The sequence below is a fragment of the Lampris incognitus genome, chromosome 16 (assembly GCF_029633865.1).
Source record: "Lampris incognitus isolate fLamInc1 chromosome 16, fLamInc1.hap2, whole genome shotgun sequence".
Taxonomy (NCBI): domain Eukaryota; kingdom Metazoa; phylum Chordata; class Actinopteri; order Lampriformes; family Lampridae; genus Lampris; species Lampris incognitus.
In genome coordinates, this window is record NC_079226.1 from 36,480,998 (window position 1) to 36,500,291 (window position 19,294).

General features: G+C 44.7%; 1 protein-coding gene and 1 long non-coding RNA gene across 2 annotated transcripts in view; one reads left to right on the forward strand and one right to left on the reverse strand.

Annotated features, from left to right (window-relative positions):
* The window catches only part of LOC130126598 (uncharacterized), a 34,578-nt gene extending 21,979 nt beyond the window's left edge, over positions 1-12,599 (reverse strand). Inside the window, exons 1-2 of the mRNA XM_056296191.1 lie at positions 12,460-12,599; positions 11,939-11,979 (exon numbers count right to left, since the gene is read on the reverse strand). Of these exons, the coding sequence (XP_056152166.1) occupies positions 11,939-11,979; positions 12,460-12,463 (45 nt within the window). The 5' untranslated portion in view covers positions 12,464-12,599. The remainder of the gene's footprint in view (positions 1-11,938; positions 11,980-12,459) is intronic.
* A 5,236-nt stretch (positions 12,600-17,835) lies between these two features.
* Positions 17,836-19,019, forward strand: LOC130126122 (uncharacterized). The gene is made up of 3 exons (XR_008811704.1): positions 17,836-17,958; positions 18,240-18,360; positions 18,909-19,019. It is a non-coding gene; the product is annotated as an uncharacterized LOC130126122 (long non-coding RNA).
* Positions 19,020-19,294: the final 275 nt, after the last annotated feature.

The window sequence follows — 19,294 nt, forward strand, 5'->3', positions numbered from 1 at the left end:
GGTTTATTGATATGACTAGGGTGTAATGTCTCTAAGTGTCTTCTTAATTTGTTTGGTCTCATACTACCAGCTGCCAGTTTTCAGGCATAAAATACACACTGGTCTCTCTGCTCATCTCCCACCTCACTGTGAACCCAAGAGCAAGATAGGCTTCGTCATATTTTCTTAACTTGGTTTTTGGTCGATTACCGTCAGCTAAGCACTTTGTCTTGTTTGTCTCGGGAAGCATCGTCTTGTCTTTCTTTTTGTCCCTGTCAAATATCTCTCCATTCTGTGAACCTACAGACTCTCTTGTCTCATGAAAGCACGCTTCGTTGATTGTTCCGCCATAAAAATTATTCCAACGTCAAAACTGTAGTTCCGCACTACATCCCCCCATCCCAGTCATGTGCGCTGTCATGCCTCTGTGCTGTGCCCCCCCCCCGGGGGGGGGGACGTACCACACACTTTGAGAAACGCTGGTTTAGACTGAAGATGTCGCTTAGTTGAGTGATGAAACGTATCTGTCGATAAACATTCCGTCCAGATGAACTGATTCAACGTTCTTTGATAACCCATATTATGTGTAGTATGCGTATCACAACTAAACATTTTCAGATAAGCTTTCAAACTTTCCTGTGGAATATCCATCCATCCATTATCCAAGCCGCCTATCCCAACCGGGGTCGCGGGGATGCTGGAGCCTATCCCGGCTGTCATTGGGCGGTAGGCGGGGAGACACCCTGAACAGGCCACCAGTCCACCCCAGGGCCCCACACACACACACACACCTAGGGACAATTTAGTATGGCCGATTCACCTGACCTATACATGTCTTTGAACTGTGGGAGAAAACCTGAGAACTCGGAGGAAACCCACACAGACACGGGCAGAACATGCAAACTCCACACAGAGGACGCCCCAGAATGACCCCCAAGTTTGAACAACCCCGGGGTTCGAACCCAGGACCTTCTTGCTGTGAGGCGATCGTGCTAACCACTGCGCCACCTTGCCACCCCTATGGAATAGCCAAACTTTCCAAGTTCTGGCTATATCTAAAATTATTTCCCTATATTTCTCAATCCTGTGTAAGAGTCCTTAAGATTGGAATGTGTCCTAAACTTTGTCACAGCTATTGTCTTGCAATTCGAATTAAAGGAGCTATAGGCGGCCGCCGATTTTTGGCAAAACTTTAAATGTCTTATCATATCTCGACAGTAATCGATAGCACTCAAAAAATAAGACGTTTGACACCGAAATGGGGGAAAAAAAATCCGTCGTTCCTGTAAGGGGCAGGAGCTAAAACAACGACTTCCAATCAAACCAACGACCAAGTCAAATGATTGGAACGAGCGAGCTGTCTATCAAACCCTCAGCGACACGGCCGCCCACGCTGTTGCACGGGCATAGCTCCGACCACGGACACGTCCTCTTCATCGGGCGTTGTTTATGTTCATTATAATGATAAAGTTAGTTTTCTCTTGTGTGTGTGTGTGTGTGTGTGTGTGTGTGTGTGTGTGTGACATCCATTCGGCTCCGCTCAGAAAGAAGCTCGTCTCAGGTGAAATGCTTTCGCTTCAATCAGCTGGTGTGTCCGGCGCGTGCATGTGTTTTCGGGGCGTGGCTTTGGGGGGGGGGACATCCTGGTGCTTTCTGATTGGGGAGGGCGGTGTCGAATTCGCTTTGAAAACATTTCGAAGTTCTGCCCAAAATCAACGGCCGCCTATTGCTGCTGTACTACAAAACCCATTCCATCCCATTTCCATTGTCAATCACGACTCTACCTTGTCCAGTGCCCACATCAGTGTAGGCCGTATTCTCTACAAGACATTAGCAAATTATATCTAGCAATGGTAGTCAGAATAAGGTGCATTAGCCCACTAAAACTAATAATTCATTGAGCGTGTTTACAGGCAAACAAATAAAAGGAACATCTTGGACTTTTGAAATGGTCCCGTAAACCAGTGTTTCTCAACCGGGGGTCCGCGGACCCCTAGTGGTCCGTGGTGTAATTGCAAGGGGTCCGTGAAAATAAAATATCTTTTAAAAAAAAGATCCTATGACATTTATAGAAATAGGATTATTTTACTCAAATGTGACGGAGACCTTTATCCACCTAAACTATAAAGGGTAACAGGACTTTTTTCTCTAATTACATCTGTTTCACAAGTGTAATTTATTGTATTTTAATAAGAGATCTCGCTCCCGTTTGCATTGTTAAAAGTTACTGCATAAAAATTCTGTTGTTACATATATCTGAAAGTTACTGGATACATATTCTGTTTTGTTACACATATCTGAAAGTTACTGAATACATATTCTGTTTTGTTACATATATCTGAAAGTTACTGCATAAGAATTCTGTTTTGTTAACTATATCTAAGTTACAACTGAAAGCTCTTATTTTTGCCCCAAAGAGTGAATAAATGCTATAATGCAATTTAAAATGCAGTTTCTACTGTTTCTATCAAATTGCAACCCCCCTCCCCCAAGATCAGGTGGAGGGGTCCTCAGGGTAGATCAAAAATACGCAGGGGGTCCAGGACCCCAAAAAGGTTGAGAACCACTGCTGTAAACCACGGGTTCCCAGCATCTTTCATTGGAGCCCTCGTTTCATACATCTGAGAAAAGCAAACACCCTTCGCCCATCAAAGGTGTTCATCAACAACCTCAGAATGCTTTGGTTCCTGCTGTCTCTTCCGTTTGCTTGGCTTCATACCGTCATTATCTTGTTCCTTTAAACTGTGACACTGACAGAATGCCGGTGCGCCAAAAACGCAAGTCCTCCCATTCATTTTGAATGAGGGTAGTGCGTTTACACTACAGCAGTGCATGATTGCTGCGGAGGCCCATTGCGGCGATCACACGCCCACGTGGCCGCACACGACTGCAGCCAGATTCCACATTGCCTGATTCTGTGTGAATCCAGCCTGAAAGGCTCCTGTCTCACTGCCATTCCGCAATTTCAATCATAAGAATGTCTACGCACTTCCAGATGATGTAGAGGACTGGAAAGTATTGGGTTATAAAAACAGACACCCCTCTTATTTCTTCAGTAGCTGATTTAGTAACCTGCTCTAAAATAAAGTTGTCAGTCAACTATGTAACATTTAATGTCTCTCCTGATTTTACTGCTTTTGTCATTGAGACCCTGGTAGAGTGTGTGTGGAAAAACACCCTTGTACTAGCCGTTTGTCATAATTGAGCTCTGACCCACCCTGCTGAGATGCAAAGAGTACTCTCTGTTTTAACCCCATGGTTCGGTATACAAACTGCTGTGGGTTTTCTCTGTCCTGCTGTGTAGGATTACTGAGCTCCTGAAAAAGCTGTGCTGCTTTTATCTCTCATGTGTGATTTTAGGAACCGTTTTAACTCAGCTAAAGTGAGATGATCCTTGTTGACCAACATATCTCTAAATATGCCTGGTTTGATCATTTTCAACACTGAGTGAATGATTTCTGATTCTGAAATCCTCTTTCAACCCCTCGTCGATTTGCTTGCAAACACTGCTGTAACTCACATCTGAACCCAAATATGAGATTACACCACCATGCATTTTGAACTCTGCAAGGCGATAGTGCTGCAACATCTGTGAGTCTAACCAACCCAGGTACCTGTTCTGTAACTGATGGTTCAACAACACTCATCTCTCTGTCACTGCTCACTGTGTCCATGGCTGGCGTGTTGTCCCTGTTGACCTTCAGGCTCTCTGTCATTTCGTAGATGTTAAGGAGGGAATACATTCCCTCATCTTCAGGTTTGTTAGCTGGTCACTTTCCATGTAGTGGACAATGTATTCAAACAGTACAGGCTTGTTGCTGCCTGTGACTGCTGGAATGTCCATGTCTCTTCCATCTTCCAAGTGACATTGTAAGCTTGAAGAGCTGCTGTTCATTGAGAAGGTGCAGTTGCTTCTGGATGTCCCACAGCAACACATGACGAGGATTTGAAGACATCATCTCCACTGGATACCCGAAGCCTCTCAATTCACAGCACCGATAACTCTTGCAGCCGTCCTGGTCACTTTCGCGTCAGGTCTACGTGGTTCAGGAATCAGCAACTGTCCAGTACGTGCCGCTGGATCCCGGACAAGCCCCTTAAATGTTACCAGTCTCAAATGGGAAGTGGCACTTGAGCAAACAAATGGAAGTCCCGACACATGCAGATGTGTCGAATGTTCTCGCTTCAATTAAACAAGTAAAATCAAACACTACAGGCAAGTATCCATGAGAAAGGTCCACCAATCAACAAACACAATCCTAAACCATCAAACCAAAATGCATGGGAAATAACAGTGCTAATGACAGCTACTTAATTGAACACACAAACACATTAGAAATTAACCACACATAAACATAGAAAGAATAGCATGGGTGCGTAAGATGGCATCGTTCGACTTCCGACGTACGACTACTTGCACAAGAACTTCCAGTCTGGTTTGTTGAGAGAAGAGATGGTTTTGTTTTACATTCGCCGTTTGCAGGACCTCCCTAAAAATCACGGTCAACGATGTACATCGCATCCTGAGTGCTTTCTCGGTAGCTCAGATGAGCAAAAAAAGAAAAGGGGTTTAAGATGTATATTTCGAGCTACATCGACAACTACGAGGGTGAGTAATGGCATCATTAGAACTATGCTAGTGCTAGCTAGCTAACCTTAGCTGGCTGCCTTGCAACTAGCATTACCTTGCTACTTTGTTTTTATTAGTCAGCTAATGTTGCTAACTTACATCTACACTCAGAATCACAAAATCAGTAACCGTCCATTATTGACTAACTTAAATCTGTCTTTTCAGTATCAGTGGCAGTATACAAGTATATGTTTATTTATATATATATATATATATATATAAACAATCAACACCAACCTGGTCTCTTTTCAGCTGCTGCTGCTGCTGCAGGAGAGGCAGGGAGAGAGGTCTGCACCCTCACCCACACATCCACAGTTGCAGGTCAACATTGTTTACACAGACTCAGCCAGGCATGTTGACTGATAAATTTGTTGTCCTTTGTGTCTCACTGGAAAGACGTTGTGAGGGTGAAACTAACGCTCCCTTTTCCTCCGCTCATTTGATAGTGTATGACAACACTATCAGGGAAAGGGAGGTGATTTCTATTGGAGCCACCCATGATTAATGATGTATTTTTTTACAGTTTGACTAAAAAAAAAAAATCAAGGAAACATAATGTTGGTTTAGACTAAGATTGGCTACTGTTACTGGTTTGGCTCCCACATCATTGCGTATTAAAATGAGGAGGAGGCACAGCGCATGATCGCTGATCAGATACTGTGTGGAGCAGACAAACCCGGACTCTTTCGTTATTGTCCTCGGCAATTTTAATAAAGGGAATCTCAGCCATGAACTACCTAAATAATGTCAGCTGATTAAATGCTCAACCAGGAAGGAGACCACTTTAGAATAGATCACTGTTTACACTACAATCAACATTGCCTATCCATCGCGCTGCACTGGAACACTGACCACATCATGGTTCACCTGATTCCTGCATACAGGCAGAAATTAAAACTCTCTAAACCTGTTGTGAGAACATCCAAAAATTGGACCAGTGAAGCTGTGGAGGATCTTCATGCGTGCTTGAACTGTACTGACTGGGATGTTTTCAGGACAGCCACCAACAGTCTAGATGAGTACACTGAGGCTGGGATGTCTTAAATCAGCTTCTGTGAGGACATCTCAGTACCATCATGCACCAGGGTTAGTTACAACAATGGCAAACCCTAGTTTACAGCTAAACTCAAACAGCTAAAGTTGGAAAAGGAAGAAGGGTTTAGGAATGGGAACAAGGTCCAGTTTAAAGAGTCTAAACTAAATACAGGTTTGGCAAAGTGGTGAGAGATGCTGAGCGACTTTACTCTGACAAACTTCAACAATAGTTCTCAGAAAACAACTTGGCCTCTGTCTGGAAGGGCCTCAGACAGATCACCAACTACAAACCGAAAGCCCCCCCCCACCACCACCACTAATAACTTGCGCCTGGCCAATGACCTGAATGAGTGCTACTGTCGATTTGAAAGAAAATGGGACAGTCCTGATACCACCCCATCTACCAACTCCAGACCAACAGTTCCTCCTACGCACCACAGCAGGGGCCTGGGCCTCTCCACAACTGCTCACCCTAGAGGCCCCCTTCTCCCCTAGCCCAATCACAACTCTCTCCATCCTGGAGAGAGATTTAAAGAGGCTGTTCAAGAGACAGAACTAACCCAGCCACTGATGATGCACAAGCCAGTGCATTCTTAGTGCCAGTTCCAAGCCCAGATAAATGGGTAGTATTGCATCAGGGAGAGCATCCGGCATAAAATCTTTGCCAAATCAAATATGTGGATCATAAATCAGATTTCCATACTGGATCGGTTGAGGCCCGGGTTACCAACAACCACCACTGGTACTGTTGGCCAACAGGGTGCTGGTGGAAACTATGCTACTGTTGGGTGAAGGAGAAGGAGAGGGGGAAGGCATGTTCAGAGGCAGCGGGAGAGGAGGAAGGGTAGGAGTGTTGAGGTGAGGTCGGAACTTTGAATGTTGGCACTATGACTGGTAAAGGGAGAGAACTGGCTGATATGATGGAGAGAAGAAAGGTAGGTATACTGTGTGTGCAAGAGACCAGGTGGAAGGGGAGTAAGGCCAGGAGCATCGCAGGTGGATTCAAACTCTTCTTCTATGGTACGAATGGGAGGAGAAATGGGGTAAGGATATTTCTGAAGGAAGAGTATGTTAAGAGTGTGCTGGAGGTGAAGAGTGTTGGACAGAGTGATGAGTATGAAGCTGGAAATCGAAGGTGTACTGATGAACGTTATCAGCGCATATGCCCCGCAAGTTGGGTGTGAGATGGAAGAGAAAGAAGAATTCTGGAGTGAGTTGGATGAAGTGGTGGAGAGTGTACCCAAGGAGGAGAAAGTGGTGATTGGAGTAGACTTCAATGGGCATGCTGGTGAAGGGAACAGAGGCAATGAGGAGGTGATGGGCAGGTATGGTGTCAAGGGGAGAAATGCGGAAGGACAGATGGTGGTGGATTTTGCGAAAAGGATGGAAATGGCTGTAGTGAATACATATTTCGAGAAGAGGGAGGAACACAGGGTGACATATGAGCGGAGGAAAGTGCACATGGGTAGATTATATCTTATGCAGAAGGCGCGATCTGAAAGGGATTGGAGACTGCAAGGTGGTGACAGGGGAGAACGTAGCTAGGCAGCATTGGATTGCGGTCTGCAGGATCACTTTGGAGACCAAGAAGAGGAAGAGAGTGAAGGCAGAGCAAAGGATCAAATGGTGGAAGTTGAAGAAGGAAGACTGTTGTGTGGAGTTCAGGGAGGAGTTAAGACAGGCACTGGGTAGTAGTAAAGAGTTGCCGGATGGCTGGGTCAACCGCTGCAGAAATAATGAGGGCGACAGCTAGGAAGGTACTTGCTGTGTCATCAGGGCAGAGGAAGGAAGACAAGGAGACTTGGTGGTGGAATGAAGAAGTACAGAGGAATAGGTTGGCAAAGAAGAAGTGGGATAGTCAGAGAGATGAAGATAGTAGCCAGGAGTACAAGGAGATGCAGCATAAAGTGAAGAGAGAGGTGGCTAAGGCAAAGGAAAAGGCGTATCGTGAGTTGTATGAGAGGTTAGACACTAAGGAAGGAGAAAAGGACTTGTACCGATTGGCTAGACCAGTGTTTCTCAACCGGGGGTCCGCGGACCCCTAGTGGTCCGTGGTGTAATTGCAAGGGGTCCGTGAAAATAAAATATATTTTAAAAAAAAGATCCTATGACATTTATAGAAATAGGATTATTTTACTCAAATGTGACTGAGACCTTTATCTACCTAAAATATAAAGGGTAACAGGACTTTTTTCTCTAATTACATCTGTTTCACAAGTGTAATTTATTGTATTTTAATAAGAGATCTCGCTCCTGTTTGCATTGTTAAAAGTTACTGCATAAAAATTCTGTTGTTACATATATCTGAAAGTTACTGAATACATATTCTGTTTTATTACATATATCTGCAAGTTACTGCATATGAATTCTGTTTTGTTAACTATATCTAAGTTACAACTGAAAGCTCTTATTTTTGCCCCAAAGAGTGAATAAATGCTATAATGCAATTTAAAATGCAGTTTCTACGGTTTCTATCAAATTGCAACCCCCCTCCCCCAAGATCAGGTGGAGGGGTCCTCAGGGTAGATCAAAAATACGCAGGGGGTCCAGGACCCCAAAAAGGTTGAGAACCACTGGGCTAGACAGAGGGACCAAGCTGGGAAGGATGTGCAGCAGGTTAGGGCGATCAAGGATAGAGATGGAAATGTGCTGACAAGTGAGGAGCGTGTTGGGAAGGTGGAAGGAGTACTTTGAGGGGCTGATGAATGAAGAAAATGAAGACAGCGAGAAGGTTGGATGATGTGGGGATAGGGAATCAGGAAGTGCGGCGGATTAGCAAGGAGGAAGTGAGGGCAGCTATGAAGAGGATGATGAGTGGAAAGGCAATTGGTCCTGATGACATACCTGTGGAGGCATAGAAATGTTTAGGAGAGATGGCAGTGGCGTTTTTAACTAGATTGTTTAACACAATCTTGGAAAGTGAGAGGATACCTGTGGAGTGGGGAAGAAGCATACTGGTACCAATTTTCAAGAATAACGGCAATGTGCAGAACTGTAGCAACTACAGAGGTATAAACAGGATCAGCCACAGCATGAAGATATGATTAAGAGTAATAGAAGCTAGGTTAAGAGGACCGGTGACGATTAGCAAGCAGCAGTATGGTTTCATGCCATGAAAGAGCACTACAGATGTGATGTTTGCTTTGAGAAAGTTGATGGAGAAGTATAGAGAAAGTCAGAAGGAGTTACATTGTGTCTTTGTAGATTTAGAGAAAGCATATGACAGGGTGCCAAGAGAGGAGGTGTGGTATTGTATGAGGAAGTCAGGAGTTGCAGAGAAGTATGTAGGAGTGGTGCAGGATGTGTATGAAGGTCGTGTGAAAGTAGTGAGGCGTGCGGTTGGAATGTCAGATGGGTTCAAGGTGGAGGTGGGATTACATCAAGGATCAGCTCTGAGACCTTTCTTGTTTGCAATGGTGATGGACAGGCTGACGGACGAAATCAGGCAGCAGTCTCTGTGGACTATGATGTTCGCGGATGACATTGTGATCTGTAGCGAGAGCAGGGTGCAGGTTGAGGAGAGCCTGGAGAGGTGGAGGTATGCACTGGAGAGAAGAGGAATGAAAGTCAGTAGGAGCAAGACAGAATACATATGTGTGAATGAGAGGGAGGACGGTGAGGTGAGGATGCAAGGAGTAGAGGTAATGAAGGCGTATGAGTTTAAATACTTGCGGTTACTGTCCAAAGTAGCAGGGAGTGCAGAAGAGAGGTGAAGAAGAGCGTGCAGGCAGGGTGGAGTGGGAGAAGATTGTCAGGAGTGATTTGCGACAGAAGGGTACAAGAATTAAAGGGAAGGTTTACAAGATGGTTGTGAGACCAGCTAGCTTATATGGTTTTGAGACAGTGGTACTGACGAAAAGACAGGAGGTGGAGCTGGTGGTGGAAGAGTTGGAGATGCTAAGATTTTCATTGTGAGTGACGAAGAAGGACAGAGGGACAGCTCAGGTTGGATGGTTTGGAGACAAAACAAGAGAGGCAAGATTGAGATGGCTTGGACATGTGCGGAGGAGAGATGCTGGGTGTATTGGGAGGAGGATGCTGAATATGGAGCTGCCAGGGAAGAGGAAAAAAGGAAGGCCAACGAGGAGGTTTATGGATGTGGTGAGAGAGGACATGCAAGTGGCTGGTGTGACAGAGGAAGATGCAGAGGACAGGAAGAGATGGAAACGGATGATCCGCTGTGGTGACCCCTAACGGGAGCAGCCAAAAGTAGTAGTAATAGTCGTAGTAGCAGTTCTCGTAAAGCAGCTATGACCAGAATCTGTCTCTTCCGCAACCCTTAAGCACTGTGCTCATCAGCTGTCACCGGTGTTCACGGACATTTTTAACACCTCACTGGAGACATTCCACATACCAGCCTGCTTCAAGATTTCCACTATCATCCCCCCCTCAAAAAAAAAACCAAGGCTCACAGGACTCAGTGACTACAGACACATCACCCTGACCTGTATGGTAATGAAGTCTTTTGAGCGTTTGTAGTGTCCCACCTTAAAACCATCACCAACCCCCTGCAGTTCGCCTACAGAGCCAAAAAGTCTGTGCACAATGCAGTAAAGATGACACTCCCCTTCATCCTCCAGCACGTGGACTCTGCCAGGATCTTGTTTGTGGAATTCTGCTCTGCCTTCAACACCATCATCCCGGATCTGCTGTAGGAAAAGCTCTCCCAACTGCACATGCCTGACTCCACCTGCGGGTGGGTCACCAACTTCCTATCTGACAGGAAGCAGAAGATTAAGCTGGGTAAACATGTCTCCTGACTCCTGACTCATCAACACCGGTTCCCCTCAAGGCTGTGTCCTCTCCCTTCTACTCTTCGCCCTGTATACAAAAAGCTGCACCATCCAGTGACCATTCAGTCAAGCTCCTGAGGTTTGCTGACGACACCACCCTCATTGGACTCATCTGTGGTGGGGATGAGTCTGCCTACAGGTGTGAGATTGACCATCTGGTGTCCTGGTGTGATCAAAACAACTTGGAGCCCAACACTCTAAAGACAGTTGAGATGGTTGTGAACTTCAAAAAGAACCCAGCCCCACCTGCCCCCATTACTGTTTGGATCCTCAATCGACACTATAGAATTCTTCCGCTTCCTGGGCACCATCGTCACCCAAGACTTGAAGTGGGAGCTGAACATCAGCTCCCTGCTCCCTCACCAAGAAGGCATAGCAGAGGTTGCACTTCCTGTAGCAGCTGAAGAAGTTCAAACTGCTAAAGCCAATGGTGGTGCACTAATTAAGTCTACCCTCACCTCCTCCATCACTATCTGGTACATTGCTTCCACTGCCAAGGACAAGGGCAGACTGCAGCATCTCATTCACTCTGCGGAGAAGGTGATTGACTGCAACCTGCCCTCCCTCAAGACCTGTACAACCTCAAGGACACTGAGGCAAGCAGGAAAGATCATGGTCGACCCTTCCCACCCAGACCATGGTCTCTTCAAAACACTCCCCTCTGGCAAGAGGCTAAGGTCTATAAAAACCAGAACCTTGCGCCACAAGAACAGCTTCTTCCCCACAACAGTAGGCCTTTCCAACAAGCCCCCAGCCACCCACAGATACTGACACTGCCCCCATCCACTATCCACCCCCTTTGACCCTCTCTTAACACCACAACATGACATACATCTACACACACGTGCACACACTCACATACACAAACACAGTGCAATATATCTACCTGCCCTACTGTGCCCTTTGTACATGGACACTTTGCATAAAGCCTGCACAACCCTGTAAATAACTCTTATGCTATAACAACTGCTCATTCTGTAAATAACTTCTTATCTAAAATTTTTCATTTAACATTTTGTAAATTGACTACTTGCCATATTCCCAGTGTGTCCCCATTATTGAACCTTATTGCACCTATTTGTATCTATTTTTCTTTTTATCTTATATATACATATATAATCATTAATTATTATTATTATTATTATCATTCTTTTAACTTTTACCTTACTGTTTGCTGCTAATTTTTCCCTCTTGCCCCAACATAGCAAGTCAAATTCCTTGTATATTCTTGAACTACTTGGCAATAGACATGATTCCGATTCTGGACTTAATGAATTTATTGATTCGGGGGGGGGGTGGCAACAATTTCCTCATGTAGGCCAAGGAAGAACCTAATTGACTTTTTTCAAGTAACTCAAGATACAAGCCTTTTAAATACAATGTACAGCCCGTTTACTCTTTTAGGGTGTTGACGGTTGCCTTTCATTTCCACATTTACCAGTTAAGGTCAATAAAGCTCCCAATAACACCAGTGACATGTATTAGAGGGCATTATACTCACGTGTACACCCATTAGCCTCGAATTCTCATTATGCCTGGGGCCTGTTTAGGGATGAAATGAAACCAAAACCATACAACCGAAATTACTTTACTTCAAACGTTACAGCTTTGTATTATCGCAGTCAGATACACCACTTTACACGCGCTCAGTAATCCAGGTGAGAAAACCAAAGACAGGTTGAATCAGGTCACCTGGACACAGTTTTACTGACAGATAGGTCTCATCACTCATCTAAGTGACGTCTCCAGTCTCCGCCAGACTCTCGAGAGACTGGCCTCTTCAGTCTCTCCCAGTCTCTGACTCCGACTAACACTTCGGTCGTTGGTCAGACTGCGAGACTGGAGAGGTCACTTAGACGAGTGTTGAATCCTATCTGTCAATACACGTTGTGAGCAGACGACCCGATTCATCCTTCCTGGATCTGACAACGTTTCCTTGATCGCACGCTTCCTCATAAACGTGTACATTTTTGAGGAAGCCTCTGTAGCCGCCCAGCAGAAAGTTAAAAGTTGTTCTCTCACCCATGGAGAGCTCGCTCCTTCACCACATAATCAAGTTTTTGTTTTTTTATATCATTATTTTTTTTTTTAACGTGAGCATCCGGAAGCTGAGCTGATACGAGCGCACCGCATTCGAGAGCTTGACCGGCGACGACGCAGCTCCAACCGGAAATGATCATATTCGCTCGATTTACTGCCCCGGACAGCCGGCGAGCGCGCGGCTCCGCGGTGCAAGCCTCCAGAGGAGACGCGCATCGCTCGCGCGTCTGTCATTTATAGCTAAACTCCTTGATTCAGCACATTCAAATCAAAGTCACTCGAAAACGAACAAATATGAAATACAGTCATAACATGCGCAGGATTTACCAAGTCTGAAACGCAAATATATATCCAAGCTATTCTTTTTGGGGACTTTACAGGATGGTTGTTGTTTCTAAGTTCAGTCCTCTCAAATGTATTTGGGTCACGGATTCGAACTCATGTTACATTCTGTACAATATCTCTTGTCCTTAGACCCTCGATTCAGATGAGGAAAAACTCAACAGAAGAAAAGGCCATTGTTGCCCATGTCAAATCTTACTTTATTCAGACACATAGGTCCATAAAAAAACAACAACAACAAAAAACAACAAAAACAAAAACACAACACAGCACAACAACACAGAGATATAGCTAAAACAGCAGTTCACAGGTCCACGGTGATTAAAACCTATACAGACATTTGTTCCAGTGTTTCCAGAAACAAGATGAGTACCTTGTGTCACTTTGTGTGGGCTCAGTTAACAGCATTATAAATACCTTCTTGGAATCAATTAATCGACACATAAATGTGTACGTAAAATTCATCAGCACAGCATGAAAAGTGGGAACATTACTAGTCACAAACACATGACTTGCACTTATCCATCTTGGAAGCTTGAGCAAGAGTCTGAATGCATCATTATATGCCACCTGCAGCTTTTTCATTTTTGCTTGGCTATAATTGCGCCACAAGTGGGCTGTATAGAGTGGAGTGGAGTACAGTAGGCCCTAAAAAGAGCAGTTTTAACCTCATCTGTACACACGTGAAATTTGCGTGCCAGCATATTGGCTTGTGCATACAGTTTGCAACACTGGCGCTGCACATTATCGTCATCACATAGATCATTCCTGATGACGTGACCCAGATATTTCACTTTGTTCACCACATTTAGTGCTTGGTCTGCCATGAAGAATGAAGGACAGTTTTGCTTCTGATCCTCTTTGGTTTTAGCAATCATCACAACACTCTTTTTAGAGTTACATTTAATGTCATGCTGCACACCATAACTTGAGCAGACTCTGAGCAGTTGCTGTAAGCCAGCACTATATAAGGAGACAGGACGACTAAGTCATCAGCATACATCAGATGGTTAGTAAGACTATCCCCCACCATGCACCCAGTCTTACAGTCTTCTAACTTTTGGAAAGATCATCCATATACAAACTGAAGAGAACAGGCGACAGTATTCCACCTTGTCGGACCCCATTGGTCACTGGGAAGGGTGCAGCTATACTCTTACCCCATCTGACTTGCATGGTTTGATATGAATACCAAAAATGCAAGATCCTTATCAAATAAGACGAGACCCCTCGCTCTTGTAGTTTAGCAGACAATTTACCATGATTAACTTGGTCAAAAGCTTTTGACGCATCCAGAAGACACATATTGTAGTGTTATTGTCTTCTATACTTACTAACAAATTCCTTCAATGCATATATGCACAAATCAGTGCCATGTTTATTTTTAAAACCAGATCGATAGTCAGTAGTTGATATGTATTGTTGAAATGGAAATAGGCAAGGCAATATGTAAACCTAACATGTCTTTATGCATGTTCAATAATCCAGGTAATGAAATCACAGAAAGGTGAATCAGTTTGTCTAGATACAACGTTTATTGAGAAAAATGCTTCATCACTCATAAGTGACCTCTTCAGTCTCAACTGACTGCAGGTCTCCCCACCCTTATAATATAAATATATCCCTGGCACAAACAGAGCAATATCGTGTACGCTGTTAAGTGCCAGGAGGATTGCCATGACTTGTACATCGGGGAAACCAAACAGATGCTGGCGAAGAGGATGGCACAACACAGAAGAGCTAACACATGAGGCCAGGACCCCTCAGTCTACACCCATCTACAGGCCAGTGGCCACCATTTCAAGGATGAGGATGTGCACATTCTTGACAGGGAGGAATGCTGGTTTGAATGGGGAGTCAAACAGGCCATCCATCTATATGTTAAACGGGAACGACCATCCCTGAACCGGGGGGCTAAGAGTACGTCTGTCACCATCTTACAATAATGTGATTAAAACTATTCCCCAATCCTCTGTAAATAGTACACATGGCCATTGAAACTCTAGTTAATGCCAATGTGCATATGAAACTGATCATTGGTTGTGGTCGTTATGCCACTGTTGTGGAAATTGCAGGAAAGCAGAGATGGACAATTTCTCTCATTGACTACATGAATGCTTGTGTCTTTTATTTCTCCACAAAACTAACACCCCGAGCAACATGGTGACGCTCCAACTAAACATTGCCGTAGCTCACCCTGTCAACACGGAAACACTTTTTCTTAAAGGGACCAGCACCTATTATGGTGCATTATGTCCACAGAGTCCGCTACATACAGCCCCCTAGAATTTACCACAGTAGAAAAAGTCAGCGTGGAGGTGGGCGGATGGCCTGGCCGCAACGGCTTCGCCGAACAGGTGCGGAGGCCAGGGGGCCCACAGGAAAAGCCTTAGGGACCTTGCGGCGGCATGGGGGTAGGGTGGGGGGGGTGGAGGAACCTTCGGGGCTTTGTTGGGGAGGTGGGGGCAGGGTAGGAGGGCGCCCCCGCTGTGGGGGCTTGGCAAGTCCAACAGGTCGGTCCAAGTCCAGGTGAGCCGATCCACTGAAATACGCTCTGGCTTGCTGCCAACTTCCACCACAAAGTGCTTGTTACCCTGGCCCTTACCCTTGTTACCCAGGACCGTCCCCCTGGCGAAACTCCTCACTGTCAGGTGAAAAGAAGCGGCTGGCGACTCCACATGTATCGAAGGGGGCATGTGGTAGTCTGCAGCCCTCCCCGGACTGGCAGAGGGGGTGGGGCAGCGACCAGGACGCCTCGGAAGAGTGGGGTAATTGGCCGGGTACAACTGGGGAGAAAAAGGGGGACAAATCCAAAAACAACAACAACAACTTTGTGTCCAGATGAACTGATTCAACTTTCTGTGATATAAGCCTAAAATGATATAAGCCTACTCTACTATAGATTCTAGTGCACCGAGTTACCACCGCTACTGGCACGTATGCATGCATACTGTTTTTAATCTTAATTGAATTAAGTTAATTCAACAATAAAGTACACGAAAAAGGAATTAGGTCTAACTGTCCTGATTGAAGCAGTGTGCTGACCAAATGTTTCGCACTTCTGATGTTGACACCACTCACTAGACCTTTGGACCACAAGCTCCACTACAACACCGATCCTCAAAAAGCCAAGGATAACCTGCAGGCCTGAATGAATTCAGACCTGTCACCCTGACCTGTCAGTAACAGGTTATAAAGACCTGTCAGCAACAGGACCTGTCAGTTACTGACAAAAAAAATAAAATAATAATAATATACTTGAAGTTTATTTTGTTAAGTAAACTTCAATTGAAGTTTCAAGTATGTGCACTAGTAGTATACCTGTAAGTATAGTTAAATATTATAGTGAATTCGGGGAACAACGCAACCACAGGAACTGCCGCGGCCGGGAAGCGAACCCGTATCGCCCGCACGAGGCATCACTAACCGGTCGACTAAAGTGTCCGACCCAGCAACTAGCGGCCAGCGTGTCTTCTTATCCATGCACGTTACAGTATAATTATTTTTTAGTATTGTAAACTACTAATAAGACACGTTAGCCCCTAGCTAACGGGTCTAACCCTTCAGCCGAGCGGTTAGTGATGACGCCTTGTGGCGCAGGACACCTCGTATCGAATCCCGCACCGGGCAAAAAATAACCGGCTACAACACTTTTTTTGTAAGGGAGGTTTTAAAGGCTTCTTGTCCAACTATTATAAACCGCAGTGCACCTTGGATGTCCTGCAGTTTACACAAATATTTAAAAAAAATGTAAATGAAATTGTAAAAAAAAAACAAAGATTAATTCGGTTACAGAAGTATTTTCAAAATATCTTCGAATTGGTGAAAAAGTTGCGCTTTTTCGGCCGTTTTCCGCGTCGGCCCCACATCGGCTTGTGAGCCGCCGGTGGGCGAGCGCCGTTGCGCTCCCGCGGGACTTCAAATCCCCCCCCCCCCCCCGCGTAAGTTTCCGGGTTTTTAAAACTTCCTAGCAACGCTTCCTGGATACTGACCGCGCGAGGGAAACTCAGCGGACCGACGACAACAACAACAACAACACAATGGAGCCGGAGGAGGTAACGTACGCGACTCGCATTGGCGTGAATGTAAATATGAATGTAATGTAAAAATGTTGGGCGCCGGAGATCAATATTCACCATTCAATGTAAATCTACACGTGTAGGCTCAATACAAGCGACGCCCTCGCCCGCCTAAACCCACCTGACCTGCCCTGCACAACTGTTGCTACCTTTAGCCGCTAACTCTGCTAGCGGCTAATACCAAACTTCTCGGCGGGCCGCCTTGTCGCCGCCTTTATGACTGACGCTACCGGGGGTGTCAGAAAATATTTATTCGAAAATGTCCCACTTTCATTTGTCGGTGGTAATTTTGAAAGCACGGACGCGGCTTTTAACTTAACAAGTAGTCGCTCTAACGTTAAAGTTAGCCACTGTGACCCGGAAGCCTTACGCTCTGCGTTGTCATGCGCATCTGGTTAAACGTCACACCAAACGTTTCAATGCGTGCTCAATAATCCAGGTACGAAAATCAAGGAAAGTTGAATCAGTTCATCTGCATGCAGCGTTTATTGACAGACACGTTTCGTCCCTAATCTACTCACAGAGGACACAGTGCCGTGATTGCAACCATTCCCAAAGCCTCAGTATGCACATGGCCATTGAACCTGAGTTAACTTTCACGACAATTTGCATATGAAACCGATCGTTTTCGGTCGTTACGCCACTGTATTGTTTATAACGGTGGGGACGCCTGCAGTCAGTTGAACCTGAAGAGGTCACTTTGCCGAGTGATGAAACGTCTCTGTCAATAAGCGGTGTGTCCAGATGAACTAATTCAACTTTCTGTGGCATAGAAATTAATGCTGTATAAACCCATATTTAGATTTTAATTTCAACAATTATCCATTTTACTGTATATGCATATAAGTAATATGGGGAGGGGGATCATGGCTGATATTTAAAAGGTCAAATGCTTTGACAACGCTTTGACAACTTGGCTTTATTTTGTTTTACTCTCAGAGACCAGACTCTTTCAGTCCATTGCCAGTCGAAGCAGATTTGACTCAATCATTTGGGCAAATGTCAGTGATCACACAAGGAGACCAAAGCCAGGATCATAGGCACCTCCAGCTTACAAAAGGTGATGGGGGGGCTTCAACAGTTTAGTGAGCCATCTTTGCAGCTTGGTATGTTCAGCAGTACATTTCTTTCATAGTATGTTTTTGTTTTTGTTTTTCAACAAAACGATTCTCAGTTTGTCATGCCATGTGCAGTGACAAAGGAGGTAACAATGGCAGTTGCTTGTACACCTATAATTTGTGGATGTGTCATCAATTTTTTTTTCTGAATGAGTAAAGCTATGCATTCATGTAGTTTTCACAAATGCAATGCGTTGACTGACTTCTCAATTTTCGTCATCAGAATTTCAGGATAGTCACCTGTCACCAGCCCTCCCTCTGTTGCCATCAAACTCTGGAGTACAACACAACTTCACCGAGTGTTCTTTTTTCAACCAAAGTAATATGGAATTTGCCCCTTTAAGGTAAACAAAGTTTAGAACAAATTACTAATGGCTGTATAACTATTTCATAGATTAACTTAACCTGTGATGAATGAATCTAATGAAGCGGTAATATCCATAGCATTATTTGCTCAGAATATTTTTAATGACAAATTGAAAGGGATTCCGAAGACTGGTGAAGGAAACAGTCTTTGAATCAGTTAGTGTGTGGCAGACTCAGTTTTTCTGTGGAATCAGAATCGGAATCAGAATACTTTATTCATCCCCGAAAAAGTTTTTCTTAGTTTTCCTTCACTTTGCAAGCACCACAAAGTGTTATATCTGTACACAGATTCTACCTTAGAGTAGAATTAAGGTCAACTTAATGTCAACTACAGTAATAATTATAATAAGTTGATATGTGGGTTGTTGGGAGAGCCATACATTTACTTATGTGTGTCTGCGGGGATTCATGCAGAAAAACGTCCAAATTACACCATGTATAAAATATTAAAAAAAGTTCTAAATTGGTAACAATTCTGTTTTCTCTTATTTTTTGCTTTATGTATTTATTTATTTATTTTTTGCAGAGCATCTCCAGACGTTTCTATTACATCAGAGAGGTTTCACAATCTATCCCAGGGCCGCATCACTGAGGCCTCTGAGCTTGGATCACTGTCCCAGCATCCTCTAGCCCAGGCAACCATCCTGTCTGGAGATCTCTCGAGTACCAGCAGCTGCTGCTCACTCTCCCACCACAGTATTTCACCAGGAGATGAGGGCAGACAGAGAGAGACAGCTCGTTTTCTGGTGACCATCACCACTGAAGACATGCAGCACACACAACCTTCAACAGACTATATGGGGAGAGAAGAGGAAGATGGGCAAAGACTGAGCTATCCACCAGATAATCCACTGGGGGGAGCTAATAAGGAGGACACTTCCTTCTTGAGTGGAGATATCTCTGCTCGGCAGC